At 49.7% G+C, this 22,183-nt stretch overlaps 1 protein-coding gene across 1 annotated transcript in view; it reads right to left on the bottom strand.

Moving 5' to 3' along the window:
- The window catches only part of AKAP6 (A-kinase anchoring protein 6), a 609,087-nt gene that overhangs the window by 31,236 nt on the left and 555,668 nt on the right, over positions 1-22,183 (bottom strand). The window contains exons 11-12 of the mRNA XM_069209097.1: positions 19,228-19,452; positions 5,722-5,937 (exon numbers count right to left, since the gene is read on the bottom strand). Coding sequence (XP_069065198.1) covers positions 5,722-5,937; positions 19,228-19,452 — 441 coding nt within the window. The remainder of the gene's footprint in view (positions 1-5,721; positions 5,938-19,227; positions 19,453-22,183) is intronic.

The following is a 22,183-nucleotide window of genomic DNA, read 5'->3' as shown; positions in this document are numbered from 1 at the left end:
AACTACCCAACCCGATGATGTGCACAGCACATGCACGGCGGGAGTAGGCTCCGGCCTCTGTGGGTGTGAAAATAGGAGTGAGAGGCTGTATCTGGGGCTAAGAGTGGCTGTCAGCGTGTCTGTCTGGGTGTGAGAGTGTGTACATCAGTGTTTTAGTGAGAGAGAGAGTATGTGCCCGGGTCTGTGAGTGGATGCATCAGGGTGTCAGTGGGTGTGTGAGTGGGTGTGTGATGATCTGAGTGAGTATGTAACTGTCTGAGTGGGTCTGCGTGGGTGCATGAGGGTCTGACTTGGGCTGTGAGTGCATGAGGGTCTGAGTGGGTCTGTGAGTGGCTACGTGAGTGAGTGGGTGCATGAGTGGCTGACTGGCTCTATGAGTGGGTGCGTAAGTGTCTGAGTGGGTGTATGAGTGGGAGAATTGATAGAGAGAGAGAGAAAGAAAGTGAGAGGGAGAGAGATAGAGTTTTTTAGGCTTTGACATCTGAGATACTTAGAATGAGTTATTTGTCTCCAATTTAAGATAAAAAAATGAGTTTTTTTTTTAAATATATATTTTTCTTATTTAAAAAAATCAAAAAACAATTGAAATGAGTCCAGCTGAACTCGAATCCTGCGACCTTCACACTGAGCTATGGGGGGTTATTTTATTTTTATTTTTTTCTAGAACTTCATGGGCTTTCATAGTATTTATTTCAAATAAAAAATAAAAAAAATAAAAAGCCCTTTATGGGGTATCTGGCACCGCAGGGGAAGCTTTAAGGGCTTCCCCTTTGGTCCCTATATATATTTTTAATTAAATAAAAAGAAATACAAAAAAATGCCCTTTACAGGCTACCTGGCACATGTGCAGGGGACAGAGATTAAATGTCGGATTTTGACAGTGGGACCTGCTTTAAAGGTCCTGCTGTGAAAACCTGAAGTGTTTGCTGTGGTTTGGCTGCAGCCAAGCCACACCAAACAGTGGAAACCCCTGAGGCATAGCAGGAGCCGGCCCTGGGGGGTGGTGGTCCCAAGGGCTATCAGTGGCTCCACAAGGGGGGCTCCATGGCCCCCTTCCAACAGGACATAGCCCAGGAGGTGGAGGTCCCTAGGGCACTGGAGTCCCATAGGGACCCCCTTTCTTTTTTTTACATTTTTCCCCGGGTGGTGGTGGTCCTCGGGGCGCTGGGGGGCTGCAGGGACCACACATGTATTTAATTAGAAGCCCCGGGGATCCGCAGCGTTTTTTGAGCCCCCTTTTTCTCACCCCTCCTTGACGGATTACCCTGAAACTTTCCATGAGCAACAAGAATCACCGCAACACTTTTTTTAAAAGATTTTGTGAAGATTTGTCAAACAGAGCCAAAGATATAGGCAAGTCAAAAAACGCTTTGGGAACATGGTCCTAACAATAACGACTGCCAGTAGGTAATATATATACCTTACCTTACTTTAATATATACATGTATATATATATATATAGAGAGAGAGAGAGCGAGAGATATAGATGTAAGGTGTATATATATTACCTACTGGCAGTCGTTATATAGATATATACATGTATGTATATGTAGATATATACATGTATATATTAAAGTAATGTTATAGTCAGGTGAATATGTCAGTGACAATATTAACGTTTTGGACTAAAAAAACGAAAATTCACCATTGCTAGCAGCTTACACCCCCCTTGCACTGCTCAGGCCCTCACATATTACATCAATAATGAGGTGTTATAAGACATCATTTATGAGATCAATAATGACAACTCAAATGACTTCATTGATGAGCTTCATTAGGCCCCCGGGACCCCAACCCCTAGGGCCATTTTCTTTTGTTTTTAAAAAGGAGGGGGGCTAACGTGGACCCCACCTGCCTGAGCTTCATCAGACTCTGGAGTCTTCATCCACCAGGGCCTGTTTTTTATTTTAAAGGGAAGGTGTGCCATGTGCCCCACTCCCTGAACCTCAGGCCCTGGGGACCATATCACCCAGGGCTTAAGTATCTTAAAAGGAAGGGGGGGTAATGTGCCCCCCATCATCCTGGCTTAATAGGCCCTGGGGAATCAATCCCCCAGGGCCTTTTTTTTTTTTTTAAAGAGGAGAAGGGCCATGTGGTCCCCCTCCTCAAGCCTCATTAGGCCCTAGGGGCCACATCCCCCAAGCCCCCGCAATTTCAGACTGCTCCCCATATGCTGCAGGAGTCAGCATTTCTCCCACCCGCAGTGATCAGCTATTTAGGCTGCTCCTGCTGGGCGGGAGCAATATGTTGATCTGTTTCCCTGCTCGCATTAGTGCAGGCGGGGAAACAGATCAAAAGTCTGCTCCCAACCAGCGGGAGCATTTTTAAAGCTCCCACCAGCTGGGAGCAGACTTTGGGGGTCATTATGACCCTGGCGGAACAAGTCCGCCAGGGCCGTGGGACGCGGTGGCACCGCCGACAGGCCGGCGGTGCCCCGCGGGGCATTCTGACCGCGGCGGCTTAGCCGCGGTCAGTAAAGGGAAACCGGCGGTCTCCCGCCGGTTTCCCGCTGCCCCAAAGGAATCCTCCAAGCCGGCGCAGCATGCTGCGCCGGCATGGGGATTCCGACTCCCCCTCCCGCCATCCAGTTCCTGGCGGTTCTCCCGCCGGGAACCGGATGGCGGGAGGGGGAGTCGCGGGGCCCCTGGGGGCCCCTGCCGTGCCCATGCCTATGGCATGGGCACGGCAGGGGCCCCCGTAAGAGGGCCCCTAAAAGTATTTCAGTGTCTGCAAAGCAGACACTGAAATACGCGACGGGTGCAACTGCACCCGTCGCACCTTCCCACTCCGCCGGCTCTATTACGAGCCGGCGTCATCGTGGGAAGGGAGTTTTCCCCTGGGCTGGCGGGCGGTCTTGTGAAGACCGCCCGCCAGCCCAGGGGAAAACTCGGAATACCCTCCGCGGTCTTACGACCGCGGAGCGGTATTTCGGAGGGGGGAAGCCTGGCGGGCGGCCTCCGCCGCCCGCCAGGCTCGGAATGAGGGCCTTTGTGTTATCTCCCATTTGGTGCAGCTTTCAAAAATGCTCCCACTAGGTGGAAGCAAACCCACGTTTCCCTGCCCACTGATGTGTCCTCCCCAGGACATTGCAAGTGAGCCGACCCTAGAAGCCATTAATGGCTCAGGGAGGGGATCCGCGCAGCCCCCTCTCCTTTTACAGTACACTGACAGCTCTGGGGAATGACGTGCACAGGGCATTTTAAAGGCTGAAGGAGGGGGCCACATGGCCCCCTCCCCTTAGAAAAGTACTGTAAACCCCAGGGGGTGGGGTTCCTGAGGCAAATTCAGCTTGGGGAGGGGTGCTGCATGCTCCCACCCCATATTTAATATGTCCCCCCCAATGGTGCCTGGGGGGGTAGGGTGTCCCTGCCATGCCCCCTTATGTTATTTGTTTTTTTTAAATTCAGTTAGAGTTAGAAAACGGGTCACTCCATCACAGACGTGACGGTTATCCCGTCCATTATATTACGATTTCCATAGGAGATTATGGAATCGTAATATGATGGACGGGATAACCGTCACGTTTGTGATGGAGGAACGCCATCTGCCAAACTAAATTAGGCCCTAAGTCCCTGAGTCCTGTAAAGCTCCAAGCAACATTTGTCATATGTTGCTGACAGCCAATCAGAGCGCTCGCTCCTGTGGGAGTCTGACTCCCACGGGAGTGAGGAAGCCCAAGGAAAATAAACTTCCCTGGGCAAATCAGAGCGCTCCAATTTTAAAGTGGAGCTCCCATGAGACTTTCTAGAGCCTCTCATAGACCCAACCGTCCAGCTATACGATTATTTTTAAAACTTAATTTCGCAAACCCTACTGAACGGATTTATACCCAATCACAAAAACACAATCTGTGGACCGAGAACTAGCTTCCTCCCTTGGTGTAATTCCATTCAGCAGTTTTTGCGGTAGCACTTCTTAAAGAAAAAGTATGAGGGTTTTGTGTTTTGGGAATCCCCTTTTTGATCAGTTTCCATTTGATGGGTCACCCTGAAACTGTTCATGCACAAAGCAGGTAAACAAAGCACTTTTTTGAAAGTTTGAAGAAAATTCATCAAACGGTGCCAAAGTTATTAGCAATACAAAAAAGCATTTCCTATGGAAACACTGACCCAACTATAATTACTTAGTGGCGACACTACTGGGATACACACACACACACACACCAGCAGCGCATTTGTCAGCTCAGCACCACTCTACTACCTCACATCCTTGGACCAGCGGCAGGTCTCTATGCTCAGCAGCACCCTACGGCCCCACCCTGTGGGATCCGCAGCATGTCTCTCAGTCCAGTGACACCCTGATGTCCGAGGCCCCACACCCTGGGACCTGCAGCACGACACAGGAAGTACCGCCCTATTGTCCACATACTGAAATCTTCAGGACGTCTCTCAACCTACTCATACCCTGATACCCCACTCCATGGGGCAAGCAGTCCTCTCTCACCCTACCACCACACACGCTGGGGGTCCAAAACCCTCTCTCATCCTACCACCTCACACTCTGGGGGTCTACAGCCCTCTCTGATCCTACCACCACACACTCTGGGGGTCCACAGCCCTGTCCCATCCTACCGACACTCACCCTGGGTGCCTAAAGCCCTCTTTCACCCTACCACCACACACTCTGCCCTCTCTCATCCTACCACCACACACTCTGGGGATCCCACAGTCCTCTCTCATCCTACCACCAATCATGCTAGGTGCCCATAGCCCTCTCTCACCGTACCACCACACACTCTCTGGGGGTTTGTAGCCCTCTCCCATCCAACCACAACACACCCTGAGGCCAAAGCCCTCTCGCCCATTCCACTACACACCCTGGGGCCCACAGCTCTCTCTCTTACCCTACTACCACACACCCTGGGGCCCACAGCCTCTCTCTTACCCTACCACCACACACCCTGGGGCCCACAGCCCTCCCTCTTACCCTACCACCACACACCCTGGGCCCCACAGCCCTCTCGCACCTACCACCACACACCCTGGGGCCCACAGCCCTCTCTCACCTTCCACCACACACCCTGGAGGCCACAGCCCACTCTCACCTACCCCCACACACCCTGGGGCCCACAGCCCTCTCGTACACTACCATCACACACCCTGGGGCCCACAGCCATCTCGTATACTACCACCACACACCCTGGGGCCCACAGCCCTCTCTCACTCTACCACTGCACACTCTGCCCTCTCTCATCCTACCACCACACACTCTGGGGATCCCACAGCCCTCTCTCATCCTACCACCACTCATGCTAGGTGCCCAGAGACCTCTCTCACCCTACCACCACACACACTCTGGGGGTCTGCAGCGCTCTCTCATCCTACCACCACACACTCTGGGGGTCCACAGCCCTCTCACATCCAACCACAACACACCCTGGGTGCTTAAAGCCTTCTCTCACCCTACCACCACACACTCTGGGGGTTTGCAGCCCTCTCTCATCCTACCACCACACACTCTGGGGGTTTGCAGCCCTCTCTCATCCTACCACCACACACTCTGGGGATTGGCGGCCCTCTATCACCCTACCACCACACACTCTGGGGATTAGCAGCCCTCTCTCATCCTACCACCACACACTCTGGGGCTCCCACGGCCCTCTCTCATCCTACCACCACTCATCCTAGGTGCCCAGAGCCATCTCGTACACTACCATCACACACCCTGGGGCCCACAGACCTCTCTCACCCTACCACCACACACCCCGGAGCCCTCTCTCACCTGCTCGCGGCCCAGTTTCTTCTGCAGCCGGCTCTGCCACTGCATCGCCTGCATGATGATGGCCTCCCACCGCCGCTCCAGGTTGACGATGATGAGCTGCATGGACTGGTGGTCAGCATCCAAGTGGCACGTCTCCTGGTCCTCGAGGAGATGCTGGCAGAGGCGGAGGATGGAGGCGATGTCGCGCCGCCGGAGCTTGATCTCAGCACACAAGGTCTGTAAGTAGGAATAAACCAATGGTGAGGGTGCAAACCAGAGACTCAGCTAGCATTCCAGCAAAGCCTGACCTCTGCCCCTATCTATATGTACATATAGGTCTTGAGGGACCTAGAAAGACACCAAAATTTGACCTCAAGACCACACGACATATCAACATGAATGGCTAGGACTCAACTAGAAAGTCATAAAACATGACCTTTGACCTCCACCATACATAGCTCTAAAGTGGCTTGGAAAGCACACTCAAAGAGGAGTCCAGTACAACCTGACCTCAATGCAACATTGTGACCCAGGATGCATGTTCCTCCTATAGCTACTGACCTAGGAGTCGCGCACTAACTGACCTCTGACCCCAATCACATAGGTCTAAAGACACTCGGGGTGCACACTCATGGCACAGAATGAGCCCAACACAATCCGACCTCTAACCTCAAGACAACACTACCACCAACGATGCACCTACGACAGTCAACTAGGAATCCAGCAGAACCCGACCTTCGCCCCCATCTACAAATAGTGCTCAGGTGACGTAAGAAGTCTGCTCAGAGCCTGTCCCGTCCATGTACATCTGTTGTACCTATGACACTCAAAGAGGAATGCAGCAGGACCTGACCTCTGACCCCCTCTACATATAGCACTCAGGCGACTTAGGTAACACACTGTACTAACATTCAGCAGGACTTGACCTCTGACCCCTTCTACATGTATCACTCAAGTGACTTAGGTTACACACTGTACTAAGATTCCAGAAGACCCTGACCTCTGACCCCCTCAACATATAGCACTCAAGTGCATTCAGCAGGACCTGACCTCTGACCCCTTTAACCTATAGCACTCAAGTGACGCAGGTTATTCACTGTAATAAAATTCAGGAGGACCTGAACTCTGACCCCTTTTACGTAGAGCATTCAAGTGACTTAAGATACACAACTACGACCCTGCACTAACATTACAGCATAAAATGACCTCTGACCTCGAATTCACTATGTAAGGCTCTGTCACACTTGACCTTCAGGGTCCCGGGGCCAGTACAGACAGGTTAATTCTGGACAGGTCGGTGCCCCTAAGGCTGCGGCAGAGACAACAAGGCCCTCTGTGTGTAGTGCTTTGAGCCCCTATGTGTGACTCTCAGGTCCTCTATATGTAATATATGGGCCACCCATGTGTAATGCTTGGGTCCCTGTTTATGATAGCCAGATCCCTGGGTGTGCTGCTCATGCGTCCTATGTTTGTGGTTGTCTGGCCTCCTGCGTGTGATGCCCTGGGCCTCGGGGGCCCTGTGTGTCAGCCTCAGGTCCTCTATATGTCCTCTATATGTAATGTATGGGCCTCCCATGTGTAATGCTTGGTTCCCTGTTTATGATAGTCGGATCCCTGGGTGTGCTGCTCATAAGTCCTATTTTGTGGTTCTCTGGCCTCCTACGTGTGATGCCCGGAGCCCCAGTGTGTGACTCTCAGGTGATCTATATGTCCTCTATATGTAATGTAGGGACCTCCCATGTGTAATGCTTGGGTCCCTGTTTATGACAGCCAGATCCCTGGGTGTGCTGCTCATGCGTCCTATGTTTGTGGTTCTCTGGCCTCCTGCGTGTGATGTCCCGGGCCCCAGTGTGTGAGCCTCAGGTCCTCTATATGTCCTCTATATGTAATGTATGGGCCTCCCATGTGTAATGCTTGGGTCCCTGTTTATGATAGTCGGATCCCTGGGTGTGCTGCTCATGCGTCCTATGTTTGTGGTTCTCTGGCCTCCTACATGTGATGCCCTGGGCCCCAGTGTGTGACTCTCAGGTGATCTATATGTCCTCTCTATGTAATGTATGGGCCTCCCATGTGTAATGCTCGGGTCCCTGTTTATGATGGCCGGACCCTCGGGTGTGCTGCTCATGCATCCCATGTTTGTGGTTCTCTGGCCTCCTACGTGTGATGACCCGGGCCCCAGTGTGTGACTCTCAGGTGATATATATGTCCTCTGTATGTAAAGTATGGGCCTCCCATGTGTAATGCTTGGGTCCCTGTATATGATAGCCGGATCTCTGGGTGAGCTACTCATGCGTCCTGTGTTTGTTGTTCTCTGGCCTCCTATGTGTGATGTCCTGGGCCCCAGTGTGTGACTCTCAGGTGATCTATATGTCCTCTATATGTAATGTATGGGCCTCCCATGTGTAATGCTTGCGTCCCTGTTTATGATAGCCGGACCCCTGGGTGTGCTTCTCATGCGTCCTATGTTTGTGGTTCTCTGGCCTCCTGCGTGTGATGCCCTGGGTCCGTATGTGTGAGCCTCAGGTGATCTATATGTCCTCTATATGTAATGTATGGGCCTTCCGTGTGTAATGCTTGGGTCCCTGTTTATGATAGCCGGATCCCTGGGTGTGCTGCTCATAAGTCCTATGTTTGTGGTTCTCTGGCCTCCTGCGTGTGATGTCCCGGGCCCCAGTGTGTGAGCCTCAGGTCCTCTATATGTCCTCTATATGTAATGTATGGGCCTCCCATGTGTCATGCTTGGGTCCCTGTTTATGATAGCCGGACCCCTGGGTGTGCTGCTCATGCGTTCTATGTTTGTTGTTCTCTGGCCTCCTATGTGTGATGTCCTGGGCCCCAGTGTGTGACTCTCAGGTGATCTATATGTCCTCTATATGTAATGTATGGACCTCCCATGTGTAATGCTTGGGTCCCTGTTTATGATAGCCGGGTCCTGGGTGTGCTGCTCATGCGTCCTATGTTTGTGGTTCTCTGGCCTCCTACATGTGATGCCCTGGGCCCCAGTGTGTGACTCTCAGGTGATCTATATGTCCTCTCTATGTAATGTATGGGCCTCCCATGTGTAATGCTTGGGTCCCTGTTTATGATGGCCGGACCCTCGGGTGTGCTGCTCATGCATCCCATGTTTGTGGTTCTCTGACCTCCTACGTGTGATGACCCGGGCCCCAGTGTGTGACTCTCAGGTGATATATATGTCCTCTGTATGTAAAGTATGGACCTCCCATGTGTAATGCTTGGGTCCCTGTATATGATAGCCGGATCTCTGGGTGAGCTACTCATGCGTCCTGTGTTTGTTGTTCTCTGGCCTCCTATGTGTGATGTCCTGGGCCCCAGTGTGTGACTCTCAGGTGATCTATATGTCCTCTATATGTAATGTATGGGCCTCCCATGTGTAATGCTTGCGTCCCTGTTTATGATAGCCGGACCCCTGGGTGTGCTTCTCATGCGTCCTATGTTTGTGGTTCTCTGGCCTCCTGCTTGTGATGCCCTGGGTCCCTTTGTGTGAGCCTCAGGTGATCTATATGTCCTCTATATGTAATGTATGGGCCTTCCGTGTGTAATGCTTGGGTCCCTGTTTATGATAGCCGGATCCCTGGGTGTGCTGCTCATAAGTCCTATGTTTGTGGTTCTCTGGCCTCCTGCGTGTGATGTCCCGGGCCCCAGTGTGTGAGCCTCAGGTCCTCTATATGTCCTCTATATGTAATGTATGGGCCTCCCATGTGTAATGCTTGGGTCCCTGTTTATGATAGCCGGACCCCTGGGTGTGCTGCTCATGCGTTCTATGTTTGTTGTTCTCTGGCCTCCTATGTGTGATGTCCTGGGCCCCAGTGTGTGACTCTCAGGTGATCTATATGTCCTCTATATGTAATGTATGGACCTCCCATGTGTAATGCTTGGGTCCCTGTTTATGATAGCCGGGTCCTGGGTGTGCTGCTCATGCGTCCTATGTTTGTGGTTCTCTGGCCTAATATGTGTGATGTCCCGGGCCCCAGTGTGTGACTCTCAGGTGATCTATATGTCCTCTATATGTAATGGATGGACCTACCATGTGTAATGCTTGGGTCCCTGTTTATGATAGCCGGACCCCTGGGTGTGCTGCTCATGCGTCCTATGTTTGTGGTTCTCTGGCCTAATATGTGTGATGTCCCGGGCCCCAGTGTGTGACTCTCAGGTGATCTATATGTCCTTTATATGTAATGGATGGACCGCCCATGTGTAATGCTTGGGTCCCTGTTTTTGATAGCCAGATTCCTAGGTGTGCTGCTCATGCGTCCTATGTTTGTGGTTGTCTGGCCTCCTGCGTGTGATGCCCTGGGTCCCAGTGAGTGAGCCTCAGCTGATCTATATGTCCTCTAGTATATGTAATGTATGGGCCTCCCACGTGTAATGCTTGGGTCCCTGTTTATGATAGCCGGACCCCTGGGTGCGCTGCTCATGCGTCCTAGGTTTGTGGTTCTCTGGCGTAATATGTGTGATGTCCCGGGCCCCAGTGTGTGACTCTCAGGTGATCTATATGTCCTCTATATGTAATGGATGAACCTCCCATGTGTAATGCTTGGGTCCCTGTTTTTGATAGCCGGAATCCTGGGTGTGCTGCTCATGCATCCTATGTTTGTGGTTGTCTGGCCTCCTGCATGTGATGCCCTGGATCCCTATGTGTGAGCCTCAGGTGATCTGTATGTCCTCTATATGTAACGTATGGGCCTCCCATGTGTAATGCTTGGGTCCCTGTTTATGATAGCCGGACCCCCGGGTGTGCTGCTCATGCCTCCTATATTTGTGGTTCTCTGGCCTCCTACGTGTGATGTCCCGGGACCCAGTGTGTTACTCTCAAGTGATCTATATGTCCTCTATATGTAATGCATGGGCCTTCCGTGTAATGCTTGGGATGCTTATGTCTCCTGTGTGAGATGCTCAGACCTCCTGTGTTTGATGCCCGTGTCACTTGAGTGTGATGCTCCTGTCTCCTGTGTGTGATGCTCGCGTCTCTTGTGTGTGATGCTTACGTCTCCTGTGGGTGATGCTGTGTCTCCTGTGTTTGATGCCCGTGTCTCTTGTGTGTGATGCTCACGTCTCCTGTGTGTAATGCTCACGTCTCCTGTGTGTAATGCTCACGTCTCCTGTGTGTGATGCTCGCGTCTCCTGTGTGTGATGCTCGCGTCTCCTGTGTGTGATGCTCGCGTCTCTTATGTGTGATGCTCAGACCTCCTGTGTGAGATGCTTGCGTCTCTTGTGTGTGATGCTCACGTCTCCTGTGGGTGATGGCTTGTCTCCTGTGCTTGAAGCCTGTGTCTCTTGTGTGTGATGCTCGCGTCTCCTGTGGGTGATGCTGTGTCTCCTGGGCTTGATGCCTGTGTCTCTTGTGTGTGATGCTCGTGTCTCCTGTGGGTGATGCTGTGTCTCCTATGCGTGATGCTTGCGTCTCTTGTGTGTGATGCTTGCGTCTCCTGTGGGTGATGCTGTGTCTCCTATGTGTGATGCTTGCATCTCTTGTGTGTGATGCTCACGTCTCCTGTGGGTGATGCTGTGTCTCCTATGTGTGATGTTCGCATCTCCTATGTGTGATGCTCAGACCTCCTGTGTGAGATGCTCGCGTCTCCTGTGGGTGATGCCCATGTCTCTTGTGTGTGATGCTCACGTCTCCTGTGGGTGATGCTCACGTCTCTTGTGTGTGATGATCACGTCTCCTGTGGGTGATGCTGTGTCTCCTATGTGTGATGTTCGCATCTCCTATGTGTGAGGCTCAGACCTCCTGTGTGAGATGCTCGCGTCTCCCTTGTGTGATGCTCCAGTCTCCTGTGTGTGATGCTCACGTCTCTTGTGTGTGATGCTCACATCTCCTGTGGGTGATGCTCACGTCTCTTGTGTGTGATGATCACGTCTCCTGTGGGTGATGCTGTGTCTCCTATGTGTGATGTTCGCATCTCCTATGTGTGATGCTCAGACCTCCTGTGTGAGATGCTCGCGTCTCCTGTGGGTGATGCCCATGTCTCTTGTGTGTGATGCTCACGTCTCCTGTGGGTGATGCTTGTGTCTCTTGTGTGTGATTCTCGCATCTCCTGTGAGTGATGCTTGCATCTCTTGTGTGTGATGCTCGCATCTCCTGTGGGTGATGCTTGCGTCTCCTGTGTGTGATGCTTGCGTCTCTTGTGGGTGATGCTCGCGTCTCCTGTTGGTGATACTCGCATCTCTTGTGTGTGATGCTCGCATCTCCTGTGGGTGATGCTGTGCCTCCTATGTGTGATGCTCGCATCTCCTATGTGTGATGCTCAGACCTCCTGTGTGAGACGCTCGCATCTCCTGTGGGTGATGCCCATGTCTCTTGTGTGTGATGCTCACGTCTCCTGTGGGTGATGCTTGCGTCTTGTGTGTAATGCTCGCATCTCCTGTGGGGGATACTGTGTCTCCTATATGTGATGCTCACGTCTCCTGTGTGTGATGCTCAGACTCCTGTCTGCAATGCTCAGTCCTCCTGTGTGTAATGCTCGCGTTCTGCTGTGTGTGATGCTCGCATCTCCTGTGTGTGATGCTCAGACTCCTGTCTGCGACGCTCAGTCCTCCTGTGTGTGTAATGCTCGCGTCTCCTGTGTGTGATGCTCGCATCTCCTGTGTGTGATGCTCAGACTCCTGTCTGCGATGCTCAGAACTCCTGTGTGTGAGATGTTCGCATCTCCTGTGTGTGATGCTCAGACTCCTGTCTGCGACGCTCAGTCCTCCTGTGTGTGTAATGCTCGTGTCTCCTGTGTGTGATGCTCGCATCTCCTGTGTGTGATGCTCAGACTCCTGTCTGCGATGCTCAGAACTCCTGTGTGTGAGATGTTCGCATCTCCTATGTGTGATGCTCAGAACTCCTGTGTGTGAGATGCTCCTGTCTCCTACGTGTGATGCTCAGAACTCCTGTGTTTGATGCCCGTGTCTCCTATGTGTGATGTTCAGAACTCCTGTGATTGATGCCCGTGTCTCCTGTGTGTGATGCTCGGACCTCCTGTGTTTGATGCCCGTGTCTCCTGTGTGTGATGCTCAGATGTCTTGTATGTGATGCTTGTGTCTCCTGTGTGTGATGCTCACGTCTCCTGTGGTTGATGCTCTGTCTCGTATGTGGATGCTCAGACCTCCTATGTTTGATGCTTATGCCTGTGAGTGATGCTCAGACCTCTCGTGTGTGATGCTCGCGTCTTTTGTGTGTGATGCTCAGACCTCCTGTGTGCAATGCTCAGACCTCCTGTGTGTAATGCTCAAGTCTTCTTGTCTATGTAAAGTTCTCTGTGTACGACTCTGGGTCTCTGTGTAAGATTCTCGTGTTCTCTATGCAAGATTCTCTAGTTATCTGGTCAACTTCTCTGGTTCTCGTTTTAAAATTCTTCCGTTCTCTATGCAAAATTCTCAAATTCTCTGTGTAAAAATCTCTGGTTCTTCGTGTGATATTCTCTTGTTGTCAGTGTAAACGTCTCTGGTTCTCTATGCACAATTCTCCTCCGGTTGTCTGTGTAAGGTTCTCATGTTCTCTGTGTAAGGTTCTCTGTGTTAGCTTCTCTGGTTCTCTGTGTAAAATTCTTCAGTTTTCAGTGTAAATGTCTCTGCTTCTCTGAGTAAGATTCTCATGTTCTCTGTGTAAGATTCTCTGGTTCGCTGCGTAAAAAATTCTGGTTCTCTATATATGATTCTTATGTTCTCTGTGCAAAATTCTCATGTTCTCTGTGTAAGGTTCTCAGGGTCTCTGTGTAAGATTCTCATGTTCTCTATGTAAGATTGCCTAGTTATCTGTGCAAGTGTCTCCAGTTCTCAATGTAAACGTCTCTGGTTCTCTGGGTAAGATTGTCAGGTTTTCTGTGTAAGATTCTCTGGTTCTCTGTGTAAAAGTATCTGGCTGTTCGTGTAAGATTTGCATGTCTTGTGCACAATTCTCATGTTCTCTGTGTAGGGTTCTCTGTGTACAATTTTCTGGTTCTGAGTGTAAAAGTCTATGGTTCTCTCTATAGGATTCACATGTTCTATGTGAAAGAGATTCTCTATGTAAGATTCTCATGTTCTCTAACTCAGATTGTCTGGTTCTCTGTGTGCAATTATCTGGTTCTCAGTGTAAACGTTTCTGTTCTGTATGTAAGATTCTCGTGTTTTTTGAGTACGACTCTCTGGGTATGTGTGTAAGATTCTCATGTTCTCTGTTTAAGACTCTCTGGATCTCTATGTACAATTCTCTGTGTAAGATTCTCGTGTTCTCTGTGAGAGATTCTCTGGCTCTCTATGTAAGATTCTCATGTTGTCTGTGTAAAATTTTCGTGTTCTCTGTGTATGATTTGCATGTCTTGTGCACAATTCTCATGTTCACTGTGTAGGGTTGTCTGTGTACAATTTTCTGGTTCTCAGTGTAAAAGTCTATGGTTCTGTATATAGGATTCACATGTTCTATGTGAAAGAGATTCTCTATGTAAGATTCTCATGTTCTCTAACTCAGATTGTCTGGTTCTCTGTGTGCAATTATCCGGTTCTCAGTGTAAAAGTTTCTGTTCTCTATGTAAGATTCTCGTGTTCTTTGAGTACGACTCTCTGGGTATCTGTGTAAGATTCTTATGTTCTCTGTTTAAGACTCTCTGGATCTCTATGTACAATTCTCTGAGTAAGATTATTGTGTTCTCTGTGTGAGATTCTCTGTCTCTCTATGTAAGATTCTCATTTTGTCTGTGTAAAAGTCTTGTGTTCTCTGTGTATGAATCTCTGGTTATCTATGTACAATTCTCTGGTTCTCTGTGTGATGTTCTATGGCTCTCTGTGTGAGATTCTCGTGTTTCCTGTGTGAGGTTCTCATGTTCTCTGTGTAAGACTCTCTGGGTCTCTGTGAAAGATTCTCTGGTTCTCTGAGGTTTTCGTGTGCTCTGTGTGAGGTTCTCGAGTTCTTAGTCTGACATCCTTAGGTTTCCTGTGAGATACTCGGGTGTACTGTGCCTGAAAGGACTGGGTTCCCCGTGAGATTCTTTGGTCCTCTTCCTGTGAAGTTCTTGGGTTCCCTGTTCTCTGTGTAAGATTCTCTGAGTCTCTGTGTAAGATTCTCGTGTTCTCTGTGTAAGTTTCTCTGTATAAGATTCTCTGGTGCTCTATGTACAATTTTCTGAGTCTCTGTGTACAATTATCTGGTTCTCCATATACAATGTTCTGGTTCTCTGTATAAGATTCTCTGATTCTCTATGTACAATTATCTGGTTCTCTTTCTCTATTACAAGAATTGTGTGTTCTCTGTGTGAGATTCTCTGGTTCTCTGTGTGAGATTCTCTGGTTCTCTGTGTAAGATTCTCTGGTTCTCTGTGTAAGATTCTTGTGTTCTCTGCGTGAGGTTCTCCGTGTAAGACTCTCTTGGTCTCTGTATAAGATTCTCTGGTTCTCTGTCTAAGATTCTCTGGTTGTCTATGTACAATTCTCTGGTTATTTGTGTAAGGTTCTCTGCGCACGATTCTCGTGTTCTCTGTGTAAGATTCTCTGTGCAAGATTCTTGTGTTCTCTGTGTGAGATTCTCTGGTTCTCTGTGTAAGATGCCCTGGTTCTCTGTGTAAGATTCTTGTTTTCTCTGTGTGAGGTTCATTATGTAAGACTCTCTGATTCTCTGTGTAAGATTCTCTGGTTCTCTGTGTAAGATTTTTGTGTTCTCTGTTTAATGTTCTCTGGCTCTCTGTGTGAGATTCTCGTGTTTCATGTGTGAGGTTCTCATGTTCTCTGCGTAAGACTCTCTGGGTCTCCGTGTAAGATTCTCTGGTTCTCTGAGGTTCTCATGTGCTCTGTGTGAGGTTTTTGTGTGCTCTGTGTGAGGTTCTCGAGTTCTTAGTCTGACATCCTTAGGTTTCCTGTGAGATACTCAGGTGTCCTGTGCCTGAAAGGACTGGGTTCCCCGTGGGATTCTTTGGTCCTCTTCCTGTGAAGTTCATGGGTTCCCTGTTCTCTGTGTAAGATTCTCTGAGTCTCTGTGTAAGATTCTCTGGGTCTCTGAGGTTCTCGTGTGCTCTGGGTAAAATTTTATGGTTCTCTGTGTGAGCTTCTCATGTTCTCTGTGTAAGACTCTCTGGGTCTCTGTGTAAGATTCCCTGAGTCTCTGTGTAAGATTCTCTGTTTGAAGTTCTCGTGTGGTCTGTATGAGGTTCTCGAGTTCTTAGTCTGGCATTCTCAGGTTTCCCGTGAGATGCTGGTGTATCCTGCACCAGAAAAGAACTGGGTTCAGAGTGGGATTCTTTAGTCCTCTTCCTGTGAGGTTCTTGGGCTCCCTGTGTGAGGTTCTCATGTTCTCTGTGTAAGACTCTCTGGGTCTCTAGGTAAGATTCTCTGGGTCTCTGTGTAAGATCATCATGTTCTCTGTGTGAGGTTCTCGTGTGCTCTGTGTGAGGTTCTCGAGTTCTCTGTGTAAGACTCTCTGGGTCTCTGTGTAAGATTCTCTGTTCTCTGAGGTTCTCATGTGCTCTGTGTGAGGTTCTCATGTTCTCCGTGTAAGACTCACAGAGTCTCTTTGTAGGATACTCTGGTTCTCTGAAGATCTTGTGTTCTCTGTGTGAGGTTCTCTGTGTGAGATTCTCATGTTTCCTGTGTGAGGTTTTCATGTTCTCTGTGTAAGACTCCCTGGGTCTCTGTGTAAGATTCTCTGGTTCTCTGAGGTTCTTGTGTGCTCTGTGTAAGATTTTATGGTTCTCTGTGTAAGATTCTCTATGTGAGCTTCTCATGTTCTCTGTGTAAGACTCTCTGGGTCTCTGTGTAAGATTCCCTGAGTCTCTGTGTAAGATTCTCTGTTTGAAGTTCTTGTGTGCTCTGTGTGAGGTTCTCAAGTTCTTAGTCTGGCATTCTCAGGTTTCCCGTGAGATGCTGGTGTATCCTGCACCTGAAGGGACTGGGTTCCCTGTGGGATTCTTTAGTCCTCTTCCTGTGAAGTTCTTGGGTTCCTTGTTCTCTGTGTAAGACTCTCTGGGTCTCTGTGTAAGATTCCCTGAGTCTCTGTGTAAGATTCTCTGAAGTTCTCGTGTGGTCTGTGTGAGGTTCTCGAGTTCTTAGTCTGGCATTCTCAGGTTTCCCGTGAGATGCTGGTGTATCCTGCAGCTGAAAGGACTGGGTTCCGAGTGGGATTCTTTAGTCCTCTTCCTGTGAGGTAAGGTTCTCATGTTCTCTGTGTAAGATCCTCATGTTCTCTGTGTGAGAGTCTCTGGTCTCTGTGTAAGATTTTCATGTTCTCTGTGTGAGGTTCTCTTGTTCTCAGTGTAAGACTCTCTGGGTCGATGTGTAAGATTCTTTGTGCGAGGTTCTCATGTTCTCTGTCTGAGGTTCTCGTGTTCTCTGTGTAAGACTCTCCGGTCTGTGTGTAAGATTCTCTGGTTCTCTGAGGTTCTCACGTGCTCTGTGTGAGGTTCTCATGTTCTCTGTGTAAGACTCACTGAGTCACTTTGTAAGATTCTCTGGTTCTCTGAAGATCTTGTGTTCTCTGTGTGAGGTTCTCATGTTCTCTGTGTAAGATTCTCATGTTCTCTGTGTGAGGTTCTCGGGTTTTTAGTCTGGCATTCTCAGGTTTCCCGTGAGATACTCCGGTGTCCTGCACCTAATAGGACTGGGTTCCCCGTGGGATTCTCTGGTCCTCTTCCTGTGAGGTTCTTAGGGTCCCTGTTCTCTGTGTAAGACTCATGAGTCTCTTTGTGAGATACTCTGGTTCTCTGGAGATCTTGTGTTCTCTGTGTGAGGTTCTCTGGTTCTCTGTGTTAGATTTTCATGTTTCCTGTGTGAGGTTCTCATGTTCTCTGTGTAAGACTCACTGAGTCTCTTTGTACGATTCTCTGGTTCTCTGAGGTTCTTGTGTTCTCTGTGTGAGGTTCTCTGGTTCTCTGTGTGAGATTCTCATGTTTCCTGTGTAAGGTTCTCATGTTCTCTGTGTAAGAGTCTCTGGGTCTCTGTGTGAGATTATCATGTTCTCTGTGTATGAGTCTCTGGGTCTCTGTGTGAGGTTCTCTGGTTCTCTGTAAGATTTTCATGTTCTCTGTGTGAGGTTCTCGGCTTCTTAGTCTGACATCCTTAGGTTTCCCGTGAGATACTCGGGTATCCTGCACTTGTAAGGACTGGGTTCCCCGTGGGATTCTCTGGTCCTCTTCCTGTGAGGTTCTTAGGGTCCCTGTTCTCTGTGTAAGACTCATGAGTCTCTTTGTGAGATACTCTGGTTCTCTGGAGATCTTGTGTTCTCTGTGTGAGGTTCTCTGGTTCTCTGTGTTAGATTTTCATGTTTCCTGTGTGAGGTTCTCATGTTCTCTGTGTAAGACTCACTGAGTCTCTTTGCACGATTCTCTGGTTCTCTGAGGTTCTTGTGTTCTCTGTGTGAGGTTCTCTGGTTCTCTGTGTGAGATTCTCATGTTTCCTCTGTAAGGTTCTCATGTTCTCTGTGTAAGAGTCTCTGGGTCTCTGTGTGAGATTATCATGTTCTCTGTGTATGAGTCTCTGGGTCTCTGTGTGAGGTTCTCTGGTTCTCTGTAAGATTTTCATGTTCTCTGTGTGAGGTTCTCGGCTTCTTAGTCTGACATCCTTAGGTTTCCCGTGAGATACTCGGGTATCCTGCACTTGTAAGGACTGGGTTCCCCGTGGGATTCTCTGGTCCTCTTCCTGTGAGGTTCTTAGGGTCCCTGTTCTCTGTGTAAGACTCATGAGTCTCTTTGTGAGATACTCTGGTTCTCTGGAGATCTTGTGTTCTCTGTGTGAAGTTCTCTGGTTCTCTGTGTTAGATTTTCATGTTTCCTGTGTGAGGTTCTCATGTTCTCTGTGTAAGACTCACTGAGTCTCTTTGTACGATTCTCTGGTTCTCTGAGGTTCTTGTGTTCTCTGTGTGAGGTTCTCATGTTTCCTGTGTGAGGTTCTCATGTTCTCTGTGTAAGAGTCTCTGGGTCTCTGTGTAAGAGCCTCTGGTTCTCTGTGTGAGATTCTCATGTTATCTATGTAAGAGTCTCTGTTTCTCTGTGTGAGATTCTCATGTTCTCTGTGTAGGAGTCTCTGGTTCTCTATGTAAGAGTCTCTGGGTCTCTGTGTGAGGTTCTCTGGTTCTCTGTAAGATGTTCATGTTCTCTGTGTGAGGTTCTCGGCTTCTTAGTCTGACATCCTTAGGTTTCCCGTGAGATACTCGGGTATCCTGCACTTGAAAGGACTGGGTTCCCCGTGGGATTCCCTGGTCCTCTTCCTGTGAGGTTCTTGGGGTACTTGTGCGAGGTTCTCAGGTCCTCTGTGTAAGGTTCTCCTCTCCCTTTGTAAAAGCCTGTGTTCTTTGTATGAAATCCTATTTCCCTGTGAGGTGTTCGGGTGCCCTCTGCCTGAAAGCAGAGGGTTTCCTTACCCCCCAGTAAGTTCCCCCAACACCCATTTGGCCCCTCACCCCGTGATATTCTTGGGGTCCCTCTGTGTGAGCGCGGTAGGATCCCCCGTGTTCCCTTGCGTGAGGTGATGGGGTCCCTCTTCGCGCGGGAGTCTCGGGGTGTGTCTGAGTACCGTGTGTGAACCCCCATGTTAGGCGGGGACCCCCCCACGTGGCCGTACCTTGAAGTGCTGCACCTGCCTCTCCGTGTCCACGGCGCCCTCCTTCTCGCGCCTCAGGCACGAGTTGAAGATGAAGAGCTCGGTGTCCCTCAGCCACCCCTTCAGCTCCTTGATGCGGACTTCAAGCTGCTTGACCCGGCTGCCGCTCTCAGGGGACAGCAGCTCCCGGGGGCCCTGGTCACAGGGGCCCGGCACCGCGCCCAGGATCTTCACCCCCAGGGCCGTCTGTCGCAGGAAGAAAAAGAGAGGGGTGAGAGAGAGGGAGAGAGAGACGGGAGAGACAGACAGAGAGAAAGAGAGAGAGGGGGAGAGAGCGACAGAGACAGTGAGGAATAGAGAGGAAGGGAGAGAGAGGGGGAGAGAGAAGAGGGAGAAAGAAAAGAGGGAGAGAACGACAGAGAGAGAGAGAGGAGAGAGAGGCAGAGATAGAGAGACGGGGTAGAGAGAGAGGGAGGAGAGAGAGAGAGAGAGGGAAAGGGGATGGGGAGAGAGAGAGAAAGAGAGGGGGAGAGAGGGAGAGACGGAGAGATAGAGAGAGAAACGGGGAGAGATAGAGAAGAGAGAGAAAGAATAGAGAGACAGAGAGAGAAAATAGAGAGAGATAGAATGGAGAGAGAGATAGAGGGGGAGAGAGAGGGGCAAAGAGAGACAGAAAGAGAGCAAGAGAGAGAGAAAAAAGGGGAAGAAAGAGAGACGAGAGAGAGCAGGGGAGAGAGGAAGATAAGACAGACAGGAGGAAGAGGGGTAGAGAGAGAGCGCGACAGAGGTAGAGAGAGAGCATGAGAGAGGCACAGAGAGAGAGAGGGAGAGAGAGGAGAGAGGGAGAGTTAGAGAGTGAGAGGGAGAGAGACAGTAAGATGGAAAAACAAAGAGAGAGACGTTGAGAGAGATAGAGAGGAAGTGAGAGAGAAAGAGGGAGCATGAGAGGAGAATGAGAGAGTGTGAGTGAGAGAGAGAGAGAGACAGATGGAGAGAGAGAGGGAGTGAGAGGGCCGTAGCCACTGTCCCTACACAAGAGACCGCTTCAGACCCAAGTCTGGGATAGACGGCGCCGCTCATACTCCACGGACTCATCAGTGATGGGATTGTTAAAAGTTTATTTATTTTCACGGTTCATTCAGACATCTGCAACATTAAAACTTATTATAACTTTCTATGCGTCTGAACCCGTTTCCCCAGCACAGAGAATCGAAAGACATTAGTGCCGGGGACGCCCCGAGTGTTCCGCTCCCGGAATCCAAACTTTAAAACTTCCCTAAAAGTTTCAGCCGCGGTGCGCAGAGGCCAAGCCACGTCACCACCGAGCAGGTGAACTCGCCCTCGGTGCAGGAAACGGATTTGGTACTCAGTGGCCTCCTGCAAGAATGATGCGCTCTTTGTACCAAAACACAAAACGCTCATTCAGCATGTCATTCTCGCTCAGCAGCCGGAACACTCCTCCAGGGCACAGACCCGGGCAGGCGGTGCCGTTGGCGTCATCAGAAGGACTCAACTATCATATGTGCAAAAAGCAAAACATTACTAAAGTGCATAGATCCAGGCCACAATGATGTGTGCTGCGGCCTCCCCATCTCCTCACTCACTGATTACTCACTGAGTGTCCTATTAATGCCCTGTACAGTGGCCTCTTCTGACCTCACACCCACCAGCTACTCCCGAGGGCCCTGTGCACAAGCTGTGCAGTGGCCCACGGGACCAAGGAGGAGGGGACAGAGAACACCACGGTGAGAGTGTGGGGTGGAGGGTGGGGGGGGGTGGGGTCGGTGGCAGAAATGAAAACTAACCTGCAGGAGTAAAATTCAGTGACAAGGAAGTGCAGGGTGGAGGAAGAAAGAGGCCTGAGGTGGAATCAAAGCCAGACAGCCTCGGATTCATGAGATTAAGAGACCAGACGTTTCATGGGATGGAAAAAAAGAGGTTTGAGGGGGTCTCTACACTAGGCAGCCTCCGATTCATGAGATAAAGAGACAGAGTGTAGGGTGGTGGAAGAAAGGGGCGTGAGGTGGAATCAAAGCCAGACAGCCTCGGATTCATGAGATTAAGAGACCAGATGTTTCATGTGATGGAAAAAAAGAGGTTTGAGGTGGTCTCTACACTAGGCAGCCTCCGATTCATGAGATAAAGAGACAGAGTGTGGGGTGGTGGAAGAAACAGGTATAAGGTGGAATCAAGACTCACCACCCTTAGGATTCATGAGATAAAGAGACAGAGTGTAGGGTGGTGGAAGAAACAGGTCTAAGGTGGAATCAAGACTCACCACCCTTAGGATTCATGAGATAAAGTGACAGAGTGTAGGGTGGTGGAAGAAACAGGTCTAAGGTGGAATCAAGACTCACCACCCTTAGGATTCATGAGATAAAGAGACAGAGTGTAGGGCGATGGAATAAAGAGGACCGAGGTGGGGTCAAGACTCAGCACCCTTAGGATTCATGAGATAAAGAGACAGAAAGTGTAGGGTGGTGTAAGAACGAGACAATGACACATGAGGTGGAATCAAGACTAGCCACTGGGTATTAATGAGAAAAAGAGACAAAGTGTAGGGTGGTGGAAGAAAGAGGCCTGAGGTGGAATCATGACTAGACAGCACTGAGATTAATGAGATAAAAAGACAGGAAGTAGAGTGTGTGGAAGAAAGAGGCATGGGTTGGAATCCTGACTAAGCAGCCACAAATTCATGAGATAAAGAGACAGGAAGAGGAGGCTGGTGGAAGAAAGAGGCCTGAGTTGGAATCAAGACCAGGCAGCCTCGGTATTCATGAGATAAAGAGACAGGAAGTGTACGGTGGTAGAAGAATGAGACAATAAGACATGAGGTGGAATCACATTCTGGCAGCATTGAAATGTATGAGATAAAGAGGCAGCAAGTGTAGGGTGTTGGATAACTGGCATAAGGTGGAATGAAAGGCAGCACTGACCTTCATGAGATAAAGAGACCAGAAGTGAAGTGTGTTGAAGA

The sequence above is a fragment of the Pleurodeles waltl genome, chromosome 9 (genome assembly GCF_031143425.1).
Source record: "Pleurodeles waltl isolate 20211129_DDA chromosome 9, aPleWal1.hap1.20221129, whole genome shotgun sequence".
Classification (NCBI taxonomy): domain Eukaryota; kingdom Metazoa; phylum Chordata; class Amphibia; order Caudata; family Salamandridae; genus Pleurodeles; species Pleurodeles waltl.
This window is presented reverse-complemented; position numbering and strand designations above follow the sequence as displayed.